Source organism: Bos javanicus, chromosome 13 (assembly GCF_032452875.1).
Source record: "Bos javanicus breed banteng chromosome 13, ARS-OSU_banteng_1.0, whole genome shotgun sequence".
Lineage (NCBI taxonomy): Eukaryota > Metazoa > Chordata > Mammalia > Artiodactyla > Bovidae > Bos > Bos javanicus.
The window spans coordinates 42962692-42987631 of record NC_083880.1 but is presented as its reverse complement, the minus strand read 5'-3'; the positions used below and the strand labels follow the sequence as shown (position 1 = coordinate 42987631).

Sequence of the window (24940 nt, the reverse complement as noted above, 5' to 3'; positions counted from 1 at the left end):
ATATAGAGTTTATCTTTGTTACCTTTAAGTGAATTAATAAAAAATTTTTAACTTCTCAGCATTGATTTCTAATAGCATAAATATTGAGAGATACTCTTACAAACAAAAGCTCATCAGGGTCCTCAATTTTTAAGAGGAAGTAGATCCTGAGACCAAGAATTTGAAAACTAGAGCCCTAAATGAAGCATCCAGGAACCATCCAATTGATTAAACAATCACTCTCAGAAAAAAAGGTAAATAAAGAATGAGTATACTGAGACATATTAAATCAAGATGGGGAGAGAGGTTAAGAAAGAATCCAATTAATGAGAAGAAACAGAGACGGGATATACATTCACTCAAAACCATTATACCAGAGTTTAGGTGATAATAACTTTTTTTTTTTTTAAAGGACAAAGGTAATCCCCTGTAACTTTATAAATCCTAGTGCTTCTCAAATTTATCCAAGACTCCACACACAGGGAACAATCTCTTCCCCCTAAAAGCCTGACTCTGAAATCTTTATCTTAAAAAATTCATACACATTTCAAATTTTCCTCCATAATGTACTATTCATTTTAATATTTTTAAATATTTTAAATTAGTTACTATCAGGTTCAAATTTTACTCCAGGAGGGTGCATCTTTTTATATTTGGATCAAGAAACAACACATTTTGAGTACCCCAGTAGGCCACCTCTAGCCACAATCACTTCTCAGCCTCAGCCACGCTCATGACTTTTAAGAGCAAAGATTTGTTTTTCCAGAGTTTCTGAACTCTGAATAAATGGAATCTTGTAGTATACAACTTTTAGTCAACATCCATGATTTACTTGCAGTCTAAATTTTCTTACTCTTGCTATACAGCAGGGGTCCCCAAATATAGGAGCCAAATCCAGTCTGCAGGCTGTATTTATAACTGAAGTCTTCCTTATACCCGCGGCCATTCCTTTACACATCGGTTGCTTTCAGTGTACCACAACAGCACTGTAGTGTCGAAAACCACAGGGCCTGACAACCAACAATCTGACTTTGTGGACTTACACAGGTTTGCCTAACTCCACCAGCAGAGGATCTCACAGCGAGCTCGTGGCTTGGTCATCACCCCTGAATTTGTTAGAAATGTAAATCTGAAGTAGATTCTAAAAGTTTACTTTGCACCCACATCACCCTGACACTTGTTAAAAGACTGCAAGACTCCCCACCCCCACAGAGCTTCTGAGCCAGCAGGTCCTCATGGAGCCTGAGAATCTGCATTTCTCACCAGCTCCCAGGTAACGTTAATACCCCTGCTCCAGGATCAATTTCAAGAATCCCAAGGAAAGCAGTGCTGCTCAAACTTTATTATCAAACACCCAGGGATCATGTTAAACTATAGACTTTGAATCCATGTATCTCGGGTGAGGCCTAACCTTCTGCATTTCTAGTAAGTTCTCAGGGTTTGCAGCATGGACCACACTACAGTAACAAAGTCATAGGAATCTACTGAATGACTACTCCTTACAGATATGCCACACTTACTCATCCATGCTACTACTGATGGACACTGGGATAGTTTCCAGTTTGGGGCTGTTACAAATAATGCTCTATCAACATTCTCAGTGTGTCTTTCTTACATGCATGCACTTGTTGGATATTTATCAAGGAGAGTAAAAATACTGCCAAACAGTTTTTCAAAATGGTTCTACCAATTTATACTTGTGCAAACAACACATGAAAGTTCCTGTTGTTTCATATCTTGCCCAACACTTGTGTTAAGTGTCTATTCATATTATTTGCTCATTTTTAAAATGGGCTCTTTTTTACTGTTATACAAAAATTCCTTATATACTCTAGATATTTTTAAATGCTTTAGTGGCTACATGTACTGCAGATATCTTCATCCACAGATTGACTTTTAACTTGATAAACAGAACTGAAGGTATTTTAACTGTAAAATTTAACTCCAGTATTATCCAAAGCAAGTCCCTTGCTTAAAAATCAAAAGAAGCAATAACATGTGATTCAACGTATTATATGAAAGTAGATGTAATATTTACAATCTCAGAAACAGATAATAGCATCAACAGAGGAAAACCAAATACTCATGTTTCCAGTCGACAAAAGCAGACTTCATGGTTCAACTTTCAGAAGCAAGATCACAGCAGCAACTTTGAGTGTTGCAGAGCTTCTATATATAACTTTTCACACTCCACTGCAAGTAAGCATGCCCCACTCCCTGGAACATGGCTCTAAAACAACCTCCGGAGACTGAGGCCTAATAAAGGACCCAATAATATAAAGATTCCACAGTCCAAAGAGCTGATACTAATTACCTTTAAAGAGCCTTGGAGCAAACACGATAAAAGCTGATTAATAAATTCGCAGGTTCACTGATTCTACTGAACTATCAATAAAAGACTGCTTCACACTGCCCAGAGAATACATAGTAGCACGACTGTGATACTTCAAACTTTACAACATGAAGTCATTAACTCACTGATAAAACATGAATCGTATCTGAGTACAGGGTATATATTAATGATCCCAAAACTTTAATACCCCGCTCCAGTCCTCTTGCCTGGAGAATCCCATGGACGGAGGAGCCTGGGAGGCTGCAGTCCATGGGGTCGCTAAGAGTTGGACACGACTGAGCAACTTCACTTTCACTTTTCACTTTCATGCATTGGAGAAGGAAATGGCAAACCACTCCAGTGTTCTTGCCTGGAGAATCCCAGGGACGGGGGGAGGCTCGTGGGCTGCCGTCTATGGGGTCGCACAGAGTCGGACATGACTGAAGCGACTTAGCAGCATCAGTACGTTAACAATTCAAAATTAAAATTCACTACTACCACCTGGTGAATACAGAATAACAAGCAAAGTACAAAGTCAGAGAAACTACTCCAAATGAATTTCCTTTTTTCACACTAGAAAACCAGGACCATTCAACATCTATGTCAAGAATACTGATAACTTTTACCAGGAAACACATATGAATGGATGTTAACCAACACAGTTTTAAAACTAAAATGCTCCACATTTAATTTCAAACTCACCCAAAAGTGACCTGAAAAGTGAACGTGAAAGTTGCTCAGTCGTGTCCAACTCTTTGCGACCCCATGAACTATACACAGTCCATGAAATTCTCCAGGCCAGAATACTGGAGTGGGTAGCCTTTCCCTTCTTCAGGGGATCTTCCCCACTCAGGGATCGAACCAGGAGAATATACAGAGACTCAACCAAAATAATCAGAACTAAAAACCATCTTCAGAATCCAAGTTTTTGTTTTCTCGGTTTATTTATTTTTTGCTATTATGCCTTGTTTATCTTTTACTTCTAGGGCTGAGAGCATGTCAGGTACTCAATATGCATAAGTGAATGAATGAATGCATGCATGCACTAATGAGATGCACTAGGTAATCTCAAGCAATCTCAGGCAGGTCATTCACCGAACTGGGCTCAGGCCCAGAATCCAAGTTCTTTATGATAATGGCATCTTCATGCTGTCCTACGAAAAGAAGTAACCAGATTAAACAAAATGGTTAAAGTTCAGCTGCAGCAAAATTCTAGTCTCTGTAGATGTGTGGGTGTGGTAATGGTCAGGAAGAACCAATTAGCTATACTGCACCCAACCCCTGACCCCGGCCGCTTCCTACTTAAGGGCAACATAGGCTTGAAGAGAGCCAGACACTCTAAATTCTCCTGCATTTTAAATTTCTGGTATAATTAAAGCAGAAAAAAAAAAAAAAAATAGAAAGTAAAACCACACAAAAATGTGATCCGGAAAACAAGGTACCTAACAACTCATGTTAAAGAAAAGTGCCTTTTGAAAGCTACTTGTCTAGAAATATGAGAAAAATATACTAACCAGAAAACTTAAATCAGTTCATCTCAGCGGTATGTATCTTACAGCAATAACATAATAAAAATGAATGCCAGTGTTCAACAGAATGTTTCTTCAAATGTTTGTCAAAAGTCAATTTATCTTGAAATTTGGTTCTAATTATATCATTCCTGCTCAAATCCTCTCTTACTGGCTAGAAGATGAAATTCAAACTTCTGAGCCTGTCTTCAACATCCTTGGTGACATGCCTTCTTCCCAACTCCCTCATCCCCTAAACATAGGTTCTCTTCTAATACTGACTTACACTGCTCTCTCTGCCTAGAAAAATCATTCCTTGTGTTCAAAGCTTACCAGTATTTTTTAATCTTTTCCAGTATTGATTTCATTGATTTATAGCACTGTAAAGATGTAAAGCATAATGCTTTGAATTACAAACATCTTGAATATCACAGTAGTTTAGTGAACATCCATCACCTCATGTAGATACATCAAACAGAAAAACATGTTTCCTTGTGATTAGAATACTTAAAGATTTACTCTAACAGCTTTCACTTATAATGTACAGCAGTGGTCTCTTTATCATGTTACACATTACATCCCTAGTACTTAATTATCTTATAACTTAAGTTTGTACCTTATGATTACCTTCATCTAAACCCCCTCCCCTACCCTGCTTATTATGTTTTAAAGCCAACTTAAATACCTCCTTCTTTATGAAAGTTTTTGATTCCAGTATCAGAATTCCCCCTGAGAATTGAACTCTCTTAACAACACTTTCTCACATTAACTCGTATTATAGCTACCCCTCGTATGACAAGAAGCTACTCACAGACAGGTGTGTTTGCCTTTATACTGACCATAAACGAGCACAATGGCCATAGACATGTGAGCCACAGGTTTACCTAGTGGTCTTTCCAACCAACGTCTCACTACTACCTTGAAATGCTGATGTATGTCTGATTTACTTCTACTCTACTGGACCAGTATACTTGAGGCTGATTTAAAATACAGACTGCCTGCACAGTATTTATACCTTTCAAAAATAAGACAACTGCATATACTGGTCCTGTGATCACTACTGCACTGGACAAAATGTCCTTTGTCCACAGAACTCTAATAGCAATGGCAAAGATTTTCAAGGAGCAAATACAAAAGGCAATTCAAGATTTTTTAAAAATCAGGTACAAAACCTCTTCGGCGTCACAAATTTTAATACAGAGAAAAGAGGAAAAGTATGTCTGGGATGTAAAACAACGTTTTAAACAAATAATGCTGAGAATAACCTGGTTAGAGATCACTAAAGTGTCTTTTTTGATTCACAGCTCCTTACGAAAATTACCATGCAGAAAAAAACACAAAATACCGCTGGGAAGCACAAGCAGCTGTGGAGCTAGCCGCCCTTGTTTTATTATGTATTACTATTTCTAAGACTAAGCACACAATTTCTAAGATTCATGAATTCATTGCCAAGGCCAAAGTCAATCAGATACAGCAAATTAGTGGTCAGAGGATGTCCATGGTCCCCAGTCTACTCATCAAAGTAAGCAAAGAGGGAAAAAAGGAAAAGTAGACTGTAGAACTACCTACCAAAGCCCAGCCGCCTAAGAGGACTTAGTAAGAAGGCCAAAGTTCCCAAAGAGCTCAGGAGGCCTCAATGGCTCCATTGTGTTACAGCAGTACTCAGTAATTAACCCTTCCTTTGTGAAATCTTGTTATCAGGTGTTCATTACATTCCTTAGTCTGTTAAGGAAGCTGTGATATCATTTGAAAGCTTTTTTCTAAAAATTATGGTTCTTTTGATTAATCTTTAATCCCCAGATCAATTCAACTTTTCCACCGTGCTGTCTTTAAACTGCTTCGGCTGATTGGGGAAAGTGGTGTTTCCCAACTATGTTTTATGGACTCTGGTTCTGAAAAGGCGCTTCTATGATTCAGTACATTTACAAATACATTCCTCACTTACTATACCTCCAAAAAATGTTAGGGGTCTTTAAAGGGAAAACCATCAATTCCTTAAAATATTCAACTATATAGAACATTGCACTTCTCATAGACAGAATGAATATTTTGCTCTAGTTTATAGCAAACTGTTTTAACCCTTCTTTAAAGTTACTATCAATATTGGTGCACTAATATGACCGTATTTTAGACATAATAATCCATAAAAAGCAATGGCCACATTAGAAAAGAGAAACCCCAAAACTTCCTTACACTTTAAAAATAACAAGTTAATTGCACTAAAATTAACACACAAGAATCACGTAATATTTGGTATCCATAACTGACAACATATGCCTGTTTTCAGGTTCTTAAATCTCAGGCACTAAATATTTGTAAGTTAAAAATTAAGTAAATGGTATGTTGATATCAAATACTCAAATTATAAATTGAGGGTTTTTAACGTTGGTGGTCTCAAGCAATCGAAGTTCTCCTATCAATAAAAATGAGGGTAAAAGATTTACCATTATTAAAAGCATCCCATCATCACTACTACCAACGACTGTAATACAACAGTAATGATACGATTGCTCCGAATTGATATAATTCCTAAAGAATATCTCGAAACAACACTCTAGGAAGGTTCACAGGAAATAGTTATCACAGCTATACAAATGACAGCAGAAATTGCTCTGATTTCTAAGTATGCACCTACCATTCATCAAAAAGGTCACAATTAATCCAAATGAAAATGTAAATAAGGTGCAACTTGGTTGTTATAGAGTTAAGACTGCCCGCTTTGATACAAAGTGATCCTTCTGAGCTAGGCATGTAGAAACCAGCATGAGAGGAAAAAAAGGAAAGGGGGAAAAAAAAAAGAAAGAAACCTGCATGAGGAAGGATATGCATTCATTTGCCTATGTTTAACTGACCTAATCAAGAGCAAATCTGAAAGACCAGCAATAACGGCAGTAACACAGTGGAACTAACTGGCTCTAACAAAAGGCTGGTAGCAACAGTGCCCATTCCAACGGGCAAACTAAACTACTCAGCTCAGCTCAGAATCCCAATTAAGCACTTCGGAAACGGAAAGAAAAAAAAAACCCAATCCTGCAGTGGGTAAGCCTACTCATCATCCACCAGCCCACCAAAGAAATTCAACCCAATATCTCACATTCCATCATTCTCATCTATTTTGTACAATTTCCCAGCCAGTCCCGTCTTTTTCTGGACTGGTCAAACATAGTGAAGCATTCAGAAATGAGTATTACCCAACAAGCATCATAAATCACCATAAACAGAAAATAACATGCCAGCAAAGTATCACTGTAAGTTTCCAACAATTTTTTCCTAAGAATATTAGCCAAATGCAAGTTTCAGTTTTCTCTTGTCCAGAGAAATCTAAAATAGTTATTCTGGAATGCTACCTGAAAAAAAATTTTAAATCTTGAGAGATTACAATGCATTTCAACACATTTACATCAAATGACTCAGGACTTTATCAGTTCATATGGAAAACACAAGATCAAAATCAGGGTTCATCTTCTAAAACGAAGCAGCCAGCCCCATGTCAGAATTTCAAATTTTCAAAAAACTTTTGATAAATGGAAACGGTCCTGTCTTCAAACAGAATTCTTTTGCAAGATGAGCTATCTTCATTTTCTTTTTAAAAGCACAGAAAAGAAGTACAACTCCTGCCTGCGTTATCTGCGGAATATCACCTGAAGTCCTCTGAGCAGACAGCTAGGAAAATACATTTACCACGGTGACAGGAACACCTGGCCTCTAGCAACCAACCAACTCATCATCAATTCCTTTTCTCAGGGGAAAAGGTTCAGAAGCGCTGAGGCGGTCAAGGACAGACCACACATAAGGCTGGCGAAAGCCAGGTGAGACCCATTTGGAGGAAAAATCATTTCCAATCCCATGGTCGTTCAAGTGAGATTGGGAGGGTGGTTACACAGGAATTAATGCTTCTCACCTGGGGTGGGGGAGGAGGCTAAGAAAACCAGTCTTCTCAAAAAAAAAAAAAAAAATTTAAGTTCACGGACCTGAATTACCTACCCAACAGCGGTTACCTGTGACTGGTCACCGAAACTGACTAGCAGCGGGGCCTGGAAGCTGAGAAGGAAACGCCACCGGGCTAGGCTTCACCCTCCCCCACTCCTTTCCGTCTCCAGGCGCGAGAGGCCCTCGACCAGCAAGGGAGGCGCAGCGACGCCGCAACCGGGGCTTTCTCGGCCTTGCCCTCCCCAGAGACCCTTGCTCGGCCGCCCCAACCGGTCCAGACACCTGCCCGGGCCGGGCTTTTGCACACCGCGGTGTCCCCTCCCCGCAGGCCCGGCTGCAGGCCCGGCCTGCCCGGAGAGATCCCGCCCGCCCCGGGGAGAGACCCCCGGCCTCGCGGCGCGGGGGGCGGGGAGAACAGGGCTGAGCAGGGCCTGCGGCCGGCCCCCTCCCGGCCCCAGGCCGCCGCCCCTCCTCACCGTCAGGCCAGTGCCCAGCACGATCACGTCGTACTCCTCATTCATGGCGGGGCCGGGCGCGGACGGAGACCCAGAGAAGGCTCAGAGCTCTAGGGGTCTGGGGCTACGGCTGCCCCGAGGAGGAGGCGGACGGCGGGGCGAGCACTCAAGCCAGAAGGGGCACAAGGGAAAACGGAAGCGGAGGCAGAGACTACACGCAGCTGTGGATCGGGGAGCCGGCCGTCACCTCAGACGGGAAGAGAAGAACGGGGCGGGGAGGGTAGGGAAGGCTGCGAGGGAGAGAGAGGCGGGCTGCGACCGCGGCCTCCGCAGCCGGGGCGAGGCCGGGAGGAAGCCGTCGATCACGCCCTTCCCGCTCGCTCATTGGCTACGTCTCCGTCGCCCACCCGACCCGCTTCCTCTCCCACCTCTCGCGAGAAAAGGGCGGGCCGAGGCCCTGGTGGATTTCGGATCCGTTCCCAAAGCGCTGCCGCCTTGGTTGGGGGCGGCAGGGGCGGCCGCGCGCGGGCCTTCGAGGGCGGGGCGGGGTTGAGCTTGTGGCCGGGGGCCGCTGTCCGGTTCTTCACTCTCGCTCCCCATCGGGCGCCGGGGCGCAGTCGGCCCCGCGCCCGCAGCTGCCCTTGGACTTTGGGCCCGCCGCGACCACGTGGCTGGGGCTGGCCGCCCCCGCCCCCGGGACCGCGGGCGGCCTCCCGCAGCCCGGCACACCAGGAGATGACGCCATCCGGCCCGATTCCGGCTGCGGTTCGGCCCTCTGCGCGCCTAGCTGGTCCTCTGCAACTTGTCTTGCTTTTCTTTTTATCCTACCTCCATTTCCTGAAGGAAACAAGGACCCAATGAATTTTAAGGAGTTCAGAAATCACTTTTTTTTTTAACTTCCCTCCCAATGTCATTCTTGCCTGATGCATTGCCCCATGTGCAGCCTTAGGAAATAAGAATTAAAAAAAAAAAAAAAACTCTACTTTTGAAAAGGAAACTTTAGCATAAAGGGGAAGGGCAGATTTGATGGGAAGCAGGTCTGCGCCTACTGAGAGCTATAATCTAAACCAGCTGTAAAGATAGCTGACCAGCACGTGAATGGATTTAGGCCACAGAGTGTAGGAAAAGAAAAGGATTCCCTGTTTTTTGCCTTCCATATCCGAGCCGGCCCAGCCCTGCAAACACACGCTTTTTCAGGTTTCTATCTCCAGCCCTGGTGGCTTATGTTCTCAACCGAAGAGAGCAGATCTGGTGTTTTCAGCCTGAGTATGCAGACAAAAGAGTTGGTGTTTCCTTGAAGATTTATTCTCAAATAAGAGCTGTTTAAAGTGAATCTTGGGAGACAGACCTACCTTCCTTCACGTTTAAATTACTCTGATTCATGACAGAATGCAAGTTTTTTACAATGTTTCTTCATCCCTACATAGAGTTTAAGAGGGTATATTATATAAGACAATGGGCCTTTTGCGGGGAGGGGAGAAGAAAACTCTTTAAATGTACATCAGTCTTAACTGGATTTGTATACGTTAGTGGCTAAATGAATTTCTGTTGTTCACTAGGTCTCTTTGTGACCCCAGGGACTGCAGCACTCCAGGCTCCTGTGTCTTCCACTATCTCCTAGAGTTTGCTTAAATTCATCTCCAAAATGAATTTTTACAAGTAGACAAAAGTCAAGTGCAAAGTTACTAGACTATTGAACAGATTGTATAACCATGTTAACTGACTTTGGTTAAACAGGTGATGCCTTAAGAAAGTCCTGCTGTTGCTAAGTAATCCAGTGCCATATATATCTAACATGTTTACAAACAACAGAAATATATGTCTTACAGTTCTGGAATCTAGAAAACATAAGGTTAAATTTGTCTGTTGAGGACAAACTTCCTGGTTCACCGTGTCTTTTCACTGTGCCCTCACACTGAGAAGGAGACAGGGATCTCTCTGGGGCTGCTTTTATCAGTCGGTAAAGAATCTGCCTGCAATGCAGGAGACCTGAGTTGGATTCCTGAGTTAGGAAGATCCTCTGGAGAAGGAAATGGCAATCCACACCAGTATTCTCACCTGGAGAAGCCCATGTTCAGAGGAAGCTGGCGGACTCCAGTCCATGCGGTCGCAAGAGTCGGACACAACTGAGCGACTAAACCGCCACCGCCACCATGTTTTTGAACTGACCAAAAATATTGACTCATTAAAAAATTCATTTTAAAAAAAGAAAGTGAAGTCGCTCAGTCGTGTCTGACTCTGCGACCCCGTGGACTGTAGCCCGCCAGGCTCCTCTGTCCATGGGATTCACCCGGCAAGAATACTGGAGTAGGTTGCCATTTCCTTCTCCAGGGCATCTTCCTAACCCAGGGATCAAACCCCTGGTCTCCTGCATTGCAGGCAGATGCTTTATCCTCTGAGCCACCAGGGAAGCCCCCTAGAACCTTTTTCACATATTGCCATCAGCCTCTGCATATTGAAGAAGATTTTACATGTATCTGCTGACTTATGTTGCCATGCCTTATGTGAAGGAAAGTTTATCGATATTCATGTGGAGTTACTGAAAGACTCAAAGGTATTGGCGAAGGAAACAGTATTTAAGGCTAATATGGTTCCTCAGTCTGATCCCTTACACTTTAGTTTTGTTGGCAGATAAGTTCTGTGGCCCTGACAAAAGACAAAAAGAAAAAGAAAAAAATGCTAACCTTCAACAGACTGAGTCCATTCAGATTCCACCCAACCTAATCCAGTTGCCGAGGAATTTGGAAGACAACAAACACCTATGGTGAAGTGGCTTAAGTGAGTGAAGTCGCTCAATCGTGTCCGACTCTTAGCGACCCCATGGACTACAGCCCACCAGGCCCTCCGTCCATGGGATTTTCCAGGCAAGAGTACTGGAGTGGGGTGCCATTGCCTTCTCCGTTAACAGCGGCTAGGCATATTATATTTACTTGGAGCTGGTATACTTGGTGACAGCCTTAGTGCCCTCGGACACGGTGTGCTTGGCCAGCTCCCCAGGTAGCAGCAAGCACACGGCGGTCTGAATCTCCCTAGATGTGATAGTCCAGCACTTGTTGTAATGCGCCAGGCGCGATGCCTCCCCAGCGATGCGCTCGAAAATGTCGTTGACGAAGGAATTCATGATTCCCATTGCTTTGGACAAGATGCCGGTGTCCTGATGGACTTGATTCAGCACCTTGTACACGTACACGGAGTAGCTCTCCTTGCAGCTGCGCTTGCGCTTCTTGCCATCCTTCTTCTGGGCCTTGGTCACAGCTTTTTTAGAGCCCTTTTTAGGGGCAGGAGCAGACTTAGCCAGTTCAGACATGTCTATAATGACAACACCCAACAACAAAGAAAGATCTTGAAATGGTGAAGTGGCTTAAAAGCCACTAGTTGGTTCAGTGTCTCAGAGACCACAGTTGGCAGTTCCTGATGGCAGGAAACCTTAGGTTGGGAGAAGCAGGTTGGTGGAGAGGAGTGGAAAACACCATCAACCTTGAAAATGTTTTCAAATCTTTACCCAAAACAAGAGGAGTCCAGAGAGAGTCTTATTTATACTTGGTGCTTGGGAATCATTGTTTGCTGATTTCTGGTTCTGTTTCTCCAAGAAACAGAAACATTTTCATCATCTGTTTCTCCAAGCCCCTGCCTGCACTTCGCAAAGGAAGAGACAAGAGTCCAAGGAAAAGAAAATTATAGAGTGAACCTTAGTCCAGGTTCTGTCCAAAACCACAACAGTTTCTCACTCCCTTTTCCCGCTCCTGCATATTCTGACCTTTACCTTCTTAAGACATGAATCAGAGCATGTCCATGTTTCTGCCTGTCTTTTGTACTTAGAATAAAATGCACATCCTTGAATCGGACTAAAAGGTATCCTTTAATCTGCCTCTCACCTCTGCCCCACTGCATCTTGCTGTACTTCAGGCTCACTTCACTCCAAACACACTTGTCTTTCAGTTCCCAGAACCTCGGGTAGCTTTTAACCACCCAAGGGCCTTGTACCCTCCGTGGTCCTGCGGCTACCAACCCTGGCTTCCCCCTCCTGCACCTCTTCCCACGGCTCATTCTTCCCACTTCCTTAAGTTTCAGCTTAAAAATCTTCCCTCGCCACTTTATTTAAAGCAGGTTCCCCTCAACTTTTATTCTCTATTGTCACCCTGCTTATTTCTTTCATTCCTTTTTAAAAATCAAATTGGTGACCATTTTCTTGTTTTTTGTCTGCCTGTCGCTCAGAATGTAAACTGCATGAGGATGGGGACGTTATCTGTCTCGTGCGCAAGAGAATAGTGCTGAGTCCCTGGGAGGTGATAGGTAAATATTTGGTGAATGAATAAAGAGACCTGGAAGTCGATCCCTACATCTACAAGGACTAAGTGTGATGAAATAGGTACGAGTTCCTCTTGAGACTTTTGAGAAGCACAGCTTTTCTTGCAGCAGAAGATACTGAAGTTCATGTTTTGGAGGGTCTTAAAGGCAGGGATCAATAAAATATAAATCTGTTTGAAGTGTGGATGGCTAATGGTGAAGATAAAACACGTCAGGGTCTAGAAAAAAAGAATTTCCTAAAATATATATTTTCTAGTATATGAGAGATCCTTTACTCCCCCACCCCTAAACTGTTCATCTGCCCCTGGTCTCTGTCTCAGCAGTGATGCCTCCACCTTGGCCCCAAACCAGAATTCTAGATTTTATCCTCATTCTATCTTCTTTCTCTCCTTCCACATCTACTCCTCTTTTCTTTGGCTGTGTAACAAACCACCCTAAAATTTAGTGGCTATAAACAAACCTAGTGGCTTAAAGCAGCAATGTATTGATACTGTTATCTCTTATGGTTCTGTGGGTTGAATGGGCTCAGATGTGTGGGAGTTGTTTGGGCCTGGGGCTGGGGTCATCTGAAGGCTCAAGTGTCCTGGACATCCATGATGGCACATGTGTGACTGACTGTTGACGCCAGCTGCTGGCTGGGGGCGTAGCTGGAGCTGTCAACCAGAGGAGCATCGTATGTGTGACTTCTCCATTTGGCTTGCACATCTCAAAGTATGGCAGTTGCATTCCAAGAGTAGAAATTCCAAGAAGCTAGAAATTTAAAAGTAGAAGCTGCCGGCCTCATAAGATCTGGACCTGGAAGCTGCCACCGTGTTCCTTCTGCTGAATTCTTTGGTTACAGCCATTACGGAGCACACCCAAATTCAAGAGGAGCAGCTAGAACCCAGCTGTAAGTGTCAATGAATCTGCAGCCACCTTTAGTTGGCACAGTGCCCCATTATGTTCTGGCCATTCCACCTCATAAAGAGCCTTCCAGGAACTTCCGTGGTGGCTTAGTGGTTAAGATTCCCTGCTCTCATTGCAGAGGACCTGGGTTCAGTCCCTGATCAGGGAGCCAGATCCCACGTGCTGTAACCAAGAACCCGCCCTTGGCAACTGAGACCCAGCACAGCCAAATAATTGTTTAATTTATTTATTTTAGCTGTGCTGGGTCTTCCTTGCTGCATGGGCTTTACTCTAGTTGTGGCAAGCAGAGGCTCCTCTCTAGTTGTATAGTTCATGGACTTCTCATTGCAGCGGCTTCTTTTGTTGCAGAGCACAGGCTCTGGGCACACAGGCTTCAGTAGTTGTGACACGTAGGCTCTAGAGCACAGGCTCAATAGTTATGGTGCATGGGCTTAGTTTCTCCATGGCCTGTGAGATCTTCCCAGATCAGGGATCGAACCCCTGTCTCCTATTTTGGCAGGCAGATTCTTTACCACCAAGCCACCAGGGAAGCCCCCCAAATAAAACTTTAGAAAAAACAAAGCCTTCCAGTCCCTTCTCTTCATCCTCAGGGCCACTACCTTAGTACCAGCCACCATCAAATTCTCTCCTAGATAACTGCAAAAGCTTCCTTCAGTTCAGTGGTTTCTACGTCATAACCCAAGTGATCCTCATAGAAAGTGACTGAGACAACCATGACTTTAAAATCTCTCACAGTTCTCCATGGCTCTTAGCATAAAGTTCAAATGCCTGGTCATTTCTTAAGAGGAGCCTGAATAACCTGGCCCTCAATTACCTGGTCAACCAAGTCATCACCCCAGACCTCCTCCACCATCTTTTCTGACCCACGGCTGTATAGGTCAGTTTCCAGTCACAAAAACAGAGTTGCTCTAGGTATTTTGAACAGAGGCAGTTAAATATAGAGAACTAGTTTCAAAACTTATACAGACTGAAGGGGCAAAAAAAGGTTACCCAGAGGTGAGGAAGGGCCTGGAGCTCCAGGCAGGAGCAGGAGGGGAACGTGTCACCTGAGCCTGGCTCACGGGTGGCCAGGCCGTCTGGCTGACCCGCCGCAGTTACTGGTTACAGCCGCTGCAGAGCCACTTTGCCTCCTCTGCCCCAGGAGCCCAGGAGTCCTCTCCACTCACTGGTGCTGCTGCTGCCCTCCCTGCAGCCAGAGAGGCTCTAAGGGCCGGGAGCATGGCTCCTCCCTCCTCTTGCCTCCAGTCTCCCCCAAGCACCTCCCCAGAAGCACCAGAAGTGAGCTGGCACAGCGATCTGGTTGGTGTGATCAGCTGACTCAGCCTTTGGCAACACAGAGAAAAACAGACATACAGCCCGGAGCCGAGAGATAGGCGTCAGAGCTGCTCTAAACACTTCTGCGTTTTGTGAGCTTGTCAGGCTTTTTCCCTTCTGGACACACATCCAGACATTCCCTCTGTCTGGAATGTTCCTCCCTTCTCCTCCTACTTGATTTCACCTGCTCCAGGAATCCTTTCTTAATGCTCCTCTGGGTTAAACTCCTCTATTCTGAGCCACCATGGTGTTATCGCTTTCTCTTGGCACTTGTCACGTGGTCATAGATGGGTGTTTACTGCTCTGTGGTCCACGTTGTGTTCCTCTCAAGAGTACAACTCTCTCTTTTCATCCTTTGATTCCTTACATCTGAATCGTGTGTGTGTGTCCGTGTGTGTGTTAGTCGCTCAGTCGTGTCCGACTCTTTGCAACCTCATGGATGGTATCATAGTGGAAGTCGCTCAGTCGTGTCCGACTCTTTGCGACCCCATGGACTGTATAATCCATGGAATTCTCCAGGCCAAAATACTGGAGTGGATAGCCTTTCCCTTCTCCAGGGGATCTTCCCAACCCAGGGATCGAACCCAGGTCTCCTCCAGAAAGAGGATTCACCATCAGATTTCCACAGGGGTCAGTGACTCCTAAGAAACTGTATATGTGGATAAATGAATGAATTCACAGCTTTCCTAAAACATAAAGAAAAATACAGCTTCCAGGAAGAAAGTTTCAAAGACCATTTCAGTGATTTAACCTAAATCACAATTGTTATTGAATTTCTGTAGATAGAGAAATAAAAGTAAGTCCCAAAACTGATAATGGGCATGGAAATAACAAAATAATATGCAAAATAGAGCTCATTAGCAAGTATAATCAGTAGCAGCTCTATGGAGCTGCTTCGGGTACGGTGACTGGGAGTTGGTGGAACTGGGTAGGGCTCAGGGTGGGGCTCAGGTGTGGTGGCAGAGCAGGTAAGCCAGGTGTCCTGGTTCTCAAAAGACTCACAAGCACAGGGAAGGCATGTTCTAGACACCATCGCCCTTCAGAAAGACTCACTCTAGCATCTAATTGTAGAAACCTCGTGGGATGAAGTAATGACAGTTAGCCATTTCATTTTACATATTTGTTTCATTCTAAAAGACTAAAAAGATCTCTAAGCTGCCCAAGCTTCAGTGTTGCTTAGAGCACTTTAAAACCATTCACTTTGGAGAAGGCAATGGCAACCCACTCCAGTACTCTTGCCTGGAGAATCCCATGGACGCAGGAGCCTGGTGGGCTGCAGTCCGTGGGGTTGCTAAGAGTCGGACATGACTGAGAGACTTCACTTTCACTTTTCACTTTCATGCATTGGAGAAGGAAATGGCAACCCACTCCAGTGTTCTTGCCTGGAGAATCCCAGGGATGGCGGAGCCTGGTGGGCTGCCGTCTATGGAGTCGCACAGAGTCGGACACAACTGAAGCGACTTAGCAGTGGCAGCATAGTATTGAATAATACATAAACTTCAAATTAGCACCTCTTACTGCTTGTATTTAAATAAACACTGTATTCTAATGGCAGAGAATTCTTGTGACACAATTGGCCCTGAACTTATAAGCATCTGGGCTGAACTACAAACATTCATTTCTTAAGTTCCTAAAGGTTTTGCATTGTTGAACTACATTGGTTGGATGGGAGGTTACAGAGACACAGTTTATATTTGAGGCCCCAGGGGTACTAATACTCCTGCATCTAGACAATAGATAAACAATGATGGCATAATAACGGTCAAGGTAAAGAGAACTTGAATAGTTCAATTCCATTATTCTGTGTGACCACTTGGATTTGTTATTTGGGTTTAAAATTTAAAACAGTGAAACAGTTTGAATGCAAGGTGAAATATTTTTGTTTCATAGTTTTACATTTTCTAATGCCAAAACAACTTTTAGTTTTGTGGACAGACTTCAGATATGAGCTAGGCCTGATTTCATAAAGACTTACCAGGATTTGGGACAAACACTAAAACCTGTGACTTGGAACAGGTTGGAATCCCTGAGCAGACAGCTGACAAGTTTTAATTCATACATGAAATATCTCAGTTACCTTGTATAATACCTTTATTTTAGTTGGAATTATTCTTGTTTAAATGCAATTAAATTCTAATTGTAAGCGGATAAGGTAGGAGGTTCCTGGGGAAAGAAAACCAGGCATGGCTTTCTTGACATAAGTGAAGCTATTTTGGGCCTAAATCATTGTGTGACTAAGTCTAACTGCAATGCTTGCCCTTGAACACGTCTCAGTAGTTAATGATCTTAACGGGATAAAAGAGTGAAGAAACAAGCTTCTGTTATAAGGCAAGAGAAGTAACAACAGTAAAAACGATATTGTTAGTTGTAAAGGTTCCCAGTTCTATTCAATGGTAAAGATTAGCTTGAAGTGCTGAATCACCACATCAACTGCAACATAAGGGGTGACGATTTTGATCTTTTCTGACCCTTTGGATTTCAATTCATTAAAGCTTGGACTCTGTAGACTGCCTGAACCCTTGGAGAAGCCCCTTCCTTCTTTCTCCTGATCTTTGGCTTGGTTGTGTCTTTTGGCCTGACACCCACCAAGAAGTGAATCTAGGTTTTGAGTAACATTATGTTATCATTTATTACTGTGAAAGGCCAACATGTTGGTGTAATTTTTTCCCTTAAAATTAATGTAGTTAAACAGGATGAATTCATTACACTTGTGGGTATGTAATCTTTGTTTTGTTCTTTCTTTATTTTACTGACATGTTTTATACATACAGAATTCAATCAATTAAAAATATACTGTCAATTTTTCTGGCCATTAAAAAAAATAAATAAATAAAACCATTCACTTTAATGTTTCTTGTATTAAGTTACTTTGACTTCAAGTATCAAAAACCATGTCAGGCTACCTTACATATAAAAGGAGAATATATTGGGACTTCTGTGGTGGTCCAGTGATTAAGACCGAGTTTCCAATGAAAGGGGATGCAGGTTCAGTCCCTGGTCAGGGAATTATGATCCCACATGCCACGCAGCATGGCCAAATATATATATATATATAATTTTTTTTTTTTTTGAGGAGAATATGTTAGAAGGACAAAGGGGCAAAAATGTAGTTAGGGGTCTGGAAGGAGCAGGAATCAATAACTGGAAGGCTGTCTCTGAGCTCAGCTGCTCTCTATCCAGCCTCTCTGCTGTCCTCTCCTGGTGGGTCGCCTCTCCCCTGGGATGTGCAAGAGAGATGCTGGTTGGCAGCCCCGGTCTCCTCAGTTACCTGCTGCCTGTTCAGAGGTCACAGCAGCAAGAGTTCTCCGCCACACTGTGTGGACTATAGGCAGCTGATTCTTTGTGTTGGGGGTGGTTCTGGGCATGTTTTTCTGCATCCCTGGCCTCTATGCCCTTGATGCTGGCAAGACCCACCCTCTCCCCCCACCCCAGCTGTGACATTAGAATGTCTCCAGATATTGTCATTGTTCCCAGGGGGGCAAAAAACCTAAGTGAGTGAGAACCTCCAAACCAGACGGTCTAGTTTCTCATAACTTAGTATCAGATTTCCAGAGGAGAGAATCTAGTTGGCTCAGCTTGGGTCTGGGTCCAATTCCATACAATTAACTATAGCCAGGGCTTCAGGTCACATGGCAGAATCTGGCTGCCAGAAGGAGGGGGCACATCCTGCTCCCAGAGAAGAGGGATGGACAGATATTCTAGGAGGGCCCTTCCACTTCCTTAACCCCAGCGAGCTGTCCTGGTCTGACTCTCTGTACTGTATTTGTAGGAGGTTTAGGGGGAATTTTTCTCAGAAATATGTTTATGATATCTCTATACCTTTCATATTAACCCCAAATCTTCTACTAGAAGGCCTTTGAAATAAAAATACCTTAATTGTTTTCAATTTTCTCCTCTGAGGCAGGTGCTGTGTGAGGCCTCAGTAAGCTTAGATTGGTCCTGTCTACACAGAGGTATATTTAATTCCAGGCTGATGTAATAGTTATAATAGTAATAGTATAGTCCTACTTTGGATTAGTATTGCTTTGTTTTCAAAGCCATTTAACCTTTGATATCTAATTATTTTAAGTTAATGTTTTAAAATCACTTCTCTTCTTTGTACAACTAGGGGTTATCTGTATGTCAGACCTGAACAATGGACTGGGTCTTCTCACCAGGCATTCACGAGCAGATGCCTGTGTTTTACTGGAATACTCAGGGTTTGTCACAGTTTGACCACTGACCCTCAGATGCCCATGGTCCTGGGAAAAAATTCTGAGGTCAGTCTTGACTGCTACCAAAAGGAAAAAATAAACAAAAAAAACTGTTAGGAAGAACATCTTGTTTTTTTTTAGGTAACAGAAAAAGAAATTATTGGGTTATCTAGCAAATAAACATCCACTATGTAGTGATAGCTATGTAGAGTAACTCTGTTAAGATTAAAAGTGAGCTGCTGCTGCTGCTAAGTCGCTTCAGTCGTGTCCAACTCTGTGTGACCCCATAGACGGCAGACCACCAGGCTCCTCCGACCCTGGGATTCTCCAGGCAAGAACACTGGAGTGGGTTGCCATTTCCTTCTCCAAAGCATGAAAGTGAAAAGTGAAAGTGAAGTCGCTCAGTCGTGTCCGACCCTCAGCAACCCCATGGACTGCAGCCTACTAGGCTCCTCTGTCCATGGGATTTTCCAGGCAAGAGTACTGGAATGGGGTGCCATTGCCTTCTCTGTCTCTACTCCTGAGTAGATATCAAAAAGAAATCTTCTGGTGTATGTGTCAAAATGTTCCTTGGATTCTAATATGTGGCAACAAAGAGCTGAAAGTAAGCTCCCAGCAGCAATCAGAAGGATTAAACTACAATGTAGCCAAGCCAGGGAGGCTGAAGACAGAATGAACATCCCATGACTGTATTGTAAAATTGTAGAACACATGCATCTTATACATTGTTCCAAATATACTTGGGTTTAAATACTTGAGTTGCAATTGCATTCATTGGAGAGCAGGTACATGTCAGAGATGTGACCCAGTCCAGTCTCCCGCTTCTCACCACATAAGAAGCCAAGACAAGAGAGACAACGTTTTGGGGCGAGGAACAGCGACTTTATTCAGAAAGCCAGCTGACAGAGAAAATGGTAGGCTAGCATCCCAAAGAATCATCTTCTTGTTGTTTTTCAGTCGCTAAGTTGTGTCTGACTCTTTGCGACCCCATGAACCACAGCACGCCAGGCCTCCCTGTCCATCACCAACTCCCGGAGTCCACCCAAGCCTATGTCCATTGTGTCGGTGATGCCATCCAACCATCTCATCCTCTGTCGTCCCCACTCCTCCTGCCCTCAAGATCTTTCCCAGCATTAGGGTCTTTTCAAATGAGTCAGCTCTCTGTATCAGGTGGCCAAAGTATTGGAGTTTCAGCTTCAGCATAAGTCCCTCCAATAAACACCCAGGATTGATCTCCTTCAGGATGGACTGGTTGGATCTTCTTGCAGTCCAAGGGACTCTCATGAGTCTTCTCCACCACCACAGTTCAAAAACATCAATTCTTCGGCGGTCAAGTTTACAGTCCAACTCTCACATCCATACACTACTGGAAAAACCATAGCCTTGAGTGCTGCTGCTGCTAAGTCGCTTCAGTCGTGTCCGACTCTGTGTGACCCCATAGACGGCAGCCCACCAGGCTTCCACATCCCTGGGATTCTCCAGGCAAGAACACTGGAGTGGGTTGCCATTTCCTTGACTAGACGAAACTTTGTTGGCAAAGTAATGTCTCTGCTTTTTAATATGCTGTCTAGGTTGGTCGTAACTTTCCTTCCAAGGAGCAAGCTTCTTTTAATTTCATGGCTGCAGTCACAGGGCTCCTTTTATACTAAAAAGGGCAGGGGAGTTGCTGTGACTGGTTGTTGCTAACATCTTAGTGGCAGAATCTTTTGTTCTTGCAGCTGTCCATGTAAGGTCTTGGTCACGATGTTGCTATAAACCTCCAACAAGACAAATGTTATTGTCTGTTCTGCAACTTCTTATCTATGAAAGCAAAGTGTTACACTTTTAAATGTTAGGACCTTGAGAATGAGCTATCCTATAAATTTCTGGCTACAGGCAACATCCTCTTAGCATCACGGACTCAATGGACATGAATTTTGAGCAAATCCTGGGAGACAGTGGAGGACAGAGGAGCCTGGCATGCTGCAGTCCATGGAGTTGCAGAGTCAGACACGACTTAGCAAATGAGCAACAACAGGCAATGTTCTTTTACAAAGATGCAGAGCCAACATGACTAAGTTCAGGCAACAAAGCACAGAGCTGGAGCTAAAGGAATAGATCCAATATGGAGTCAGGTTTGTTCTCTGTTACAGGGGAGCAGAGTGGGGGACAGAATAATAAAATAGAAGGAGGAACCTGAGATGAGATTTCACAGATTGAACACATGCCTTTAATTTGATTCCTTCCTCAAAGTTTGCTAAAAGGGCATTAAAGGAATAAAAAAGGATATAAACCCATAAGTTCAAAGAGAATACAAAAATAGATCAGCCGTTGAAAGAAGCTGATGGAATTTTGAAGAATGGAAAGCAGATGGGCAAACCTGACTGACTTAACAGACCAGAGGAAGCTGAAACGTCAGAGACTGCACAGAGGTAAGGCATTAAGAAGCAAATTTGTTCAGGCTAGAAGACTCCAGAAAAGACAAGAAGTTAGGGGAACCTCAAAGGCCAGGTTGTGAGCAGGGGTGAAAACAGAGCTGGCTGGAGGTCTCCCTGCTCTGTTGCACAAAGGCAGGCAGTTGAGTCAGAAAGGCCCTGATTCTGGCACATCAGGCATACAAACATGCCACAATCAAACAAAAGGGATTCTGGGCAGGGTGCCCAGAGTGGCGGAGGTGAGGGGTGTATGGGAAATCCCTGTATCTTCCACCCAATTTTTTAAAATTAATTATTTATTTATTTGGCTGTTCTGGGTCTTAGCTGTGGCATGTGGGATCTAGTCCCCTGACCAGGAATCAAACCTGAGCCCCCTGCACTGGCAGTGTGGAGTCTTAGCCACCGGACCATCAGGGAAGTCCTCTTCCACCCAGTTTTGCTGTGAACCTGAAACTGCTCTAAAACATAAAGTATACTAAAAACAATAGTAATAATAGTAAATAAAAAGTTTTTTAAAGTGCTTTGGGATAGAGTATCATTTTACAAAAATAAAATGTAGCATTTTCACTTTAGATCATAGAAAGAATCTGAATGGCATTTGTCAGCTGAGAAAACTGCGATTCAGGGAGGACTATCTCTTGGCTAATGCTCTGGGGGGATGGTAGATGCTTCCTGGGCCCCTCCCCCTCTCCACACACACTGCTGGTTCTAAGTGACCACCAGTCACACGTCCTGGCAGCGATGGGGCCTACAGTGGTCTCACTGGTTCCTCTGGTTTTTATGGCCACAGGGGTTTACTGGCTATGCGTGCACATCGAAAAACAACTGGATCTTTCCTCTTCTGTGGAAATAAAAGCAGCTTCCAAACAAGGACAGGGGTCTGTGTTGATGTGTCTATCTGTGGATCTGAGCTGAAGTCATTTCATTCTTGCCATCTTTCACACTCAGATGAGCTTGTCATCATGTTTATCTCATTTCTGTTCAGTCATAAAGCTTTCAGGTGTCTGATGCTGATGGCCCCACCTTCTCCAAACATTATAGAGTCTCTGCCTTCTAGAACAGATGGGAAAAGACTCGGGAGGGCCCACGAAAGCTCCCCATTTTATGGATGAAGAAACCCACGCCTAAGAAAGTCTAGGTAGCTTGCACCTCTAACCACCATCTGTCAGTTAGTTAAGTTAAATTTCGCTGGCAGTGGAATCCCATTAACATTGTGTGTGTGTGTGTGTGTGTGTATTAAATTTTTTCCCATGAAACAAAAATAATATTATTTTCTTAGCTTATGGATATTGATGTGTATCTCCAAGTTTATTGTTTTTCAGATTTCAGGAGTAACATGGTGGAAGTTTGTAGAGCTGCAAATAATAAGTGAAGTGTGTTGGGATATTAAAAATAGGGAATGATGAAGGTTAAGGCAAACTAGAGAGGCAGTGCTTGGCCTATAGGGGATGTGTGTGTTTTAAGCTTTTCTTTTTTTGAAGTATGGTTAACTGTCTCTCTGTGTCTCCCTGTTTATATTTCTATTTCTTTCTCGATCTCTCTGTCTCTCTCTTTCTTGCTCTGTCTCTGTCCTCCTAGCACTATCAGGTGGTGGGTTTCTCAGGGCTCTTTCTCTTTGGGGTCTTCGTTCACTTCAAGATGCAGAGTACCAGGGCCTGGGATGTGGAAAGAGGCCATGGACACAGCGAGGGACCCCCTTCCTGTTGCTCACCCAGCTGCATCCTGGAAAACTGCTCTGAAGATGAGCATGTTGGTCAGATAGCTTTATGTGCATATTGAGGTCACAGGCACCAGTCCCCAGGTAGGAGGCATGTGGGGACCCTGTGTTGCATAAGGACTGTCCCTCTTTTCCTATGACACGTGGACCTGGCTTTGACCAACTCTGCAGCTCAGCTGGTAGGCAGGAGAACTCCTCAGGTGTGGACCTTAGAGCCAGAGTTTCTATGGTGTCAGAACACTTACACTGCAGTTCACCCTTAAAAAGCCAGTGGTATATATTTTTATTAATTTTTGATTTAAAGATAACACGCATAGTTTAAAAAATAGTCATATAAGACTTGAGCATACAGTGGAAAGTAGCATCTGTTCTTTCTGCTCCAGACCTCCACGCCCCTCTCTTAACTTCCTTATGCATCTTTCCAGAAACATACTCTATATATACAGGCATAAACTCATGTTATATGTTCATGGTAGCTTATTTAAGGCCTGAGAATTAGAGGATTTTTTTTTTTATAAGGCATAGGCCTTGCCTATAGAGAACCTCTTCAGGTTCTCTCTACCTGGCAGAGGAGGCAAACAGGTAAGAGATTTAAATGTATTAAGAGCAGCAACAAAGACATACAAATGCCTCCAGGGTGTGTAAAGAATTCTCTCCACTCAACAATAAAAAGAAGACTCAGTTTTTAAAAAATGAGCAAAGGACTTGAATAGACATTCTTCCAAAGAAGATATACATGGGGCTAACAAGCCCATGAAAAGATGCTCAGCATCACTAGTCATGAGGGCAATGCAAATCAAAATCATGAGATACCAGAACACACCCATGAGGATGGTTGCCGCATTGAAAAGTGAAACAAAGGTGGTGGAGACACAGGAGCCCTCATACGTTGCTGGCAGAAATGTTAGATGGTGCACCCACTGTGGAAAACAGCTTGGCAGGTCCTCAAAATGTAAACAGAATTACCCAGCAATTCTGCTCCTGGGTTTGATCCCTGGTCAGGGAAGTAGGTCTCATCTGCTGCAACTAAAGATCCCATGTGCTGCAACTAAGACCTGGCACAGCCAAATAAATAAATATATATAAATAAATAAGATGCTTAATTTCACATAATGTGAATTTCACCTCTGTGAAAAACAAAACAAAAATGCCTATGAAATTGTAGGTAAGTTAAACAACACGTAGAGAAGTCAGGCCAGCGGAGGAGGAGGGGTGATTAAGTGCCAGGTAGGGTCTGGAGAGCCGTCTGGGCACAGATTTCCTCTGGGGAGATGGATGCTTTGTCTGAGCAATGGAGCCGAGCGCAGCTGTGTGCAGGGACCCATGGTTCCGTTTCCTTCCAGTTTACAAGAAGGCTAGTGCTGCTCACCAGGCAGACAGGCCTTCACTGCAGGGCCAGCCATGCTGCTGGAGTTGTTTAGAGCTTGCTTGTCTGGAGGCAGGAGGCGGGGCTGTGCTCCAAGGACCCCACGTCCCCTGCCCCATCAGGGAGGTTGCACAGCATCAGGGGAGGCAGTGCAATTCCTGGGCAGGACAAAGCCGCCCTTGTATGGGTGAAGTAGAGTGTACAAAGTACATTCTCCCCTGGGGGTGAACTGCCACCCTATAAGGCACGAGGTTTCTATCCATTGAACAGAGCACCTCATTTTGTGTCTGAGGGTCCCTGGGCAGTCCTGTCCTTCAGGTCTGGGCTGAGCACTGTGCAGGGTGGGGATGGGGGAGGCGAGGGGCTGCTCCCTGAATGACCCTGACGATGGAATCAAGCAGAACTTGATGGCAGGTGTGGCCCAGGAGTTAACGCAGGTGTGCTCCATGAAGGTTCAGACCACTTACAAAAGGTAAGGCATCGGCACCCCCCCATTTCCCCTTGTGTTAGGCTTTCCT

The 24940-nt window shown here is 43.9% G+C and overlaps 2 protein-coding genes across 2 annotated transcripts in view; both read right to left on the bottom strand.

Moving 5' to 3' along the window:
• Positions 1-8901, bottom strand: part of GDI2 (GDP dissociation inhibitor 2) — a 29021-nt gene extending 20120 nt beyond the window's left edge. The window contains exon 1 of the mRNA XM_061436465.1: positions 8226-8901. Within this exon, the coding sequence (XP_061292449.1) occupies positions 8226-8270 (45 nt within the window). The 5' untranslated portion in view covers positions 8271-8901. The remainder of the gene's footprint in view (positions 1-8225) is intronic.
• A 10872-nt stretch (positions 8902-19773) lies between these two features.
• Positions 19774-24940, bottom strand: part of ANKRD16 (ankyrin repeat domain 16) — a 36066-nt gene continuing 30899 nt past the window's right edge. The window contains exon 7 of the mRNA XM_061436457.1: positions 19774-20725. Within this exon, the coding sequence (XP_061292441.1) occupies positions 20700-20725 (26 nt within the window). The 3' untranslated portion in view covers positions 19774-20699. The remainder of the gene's footprint in view (positions 20726-24940) is intronic.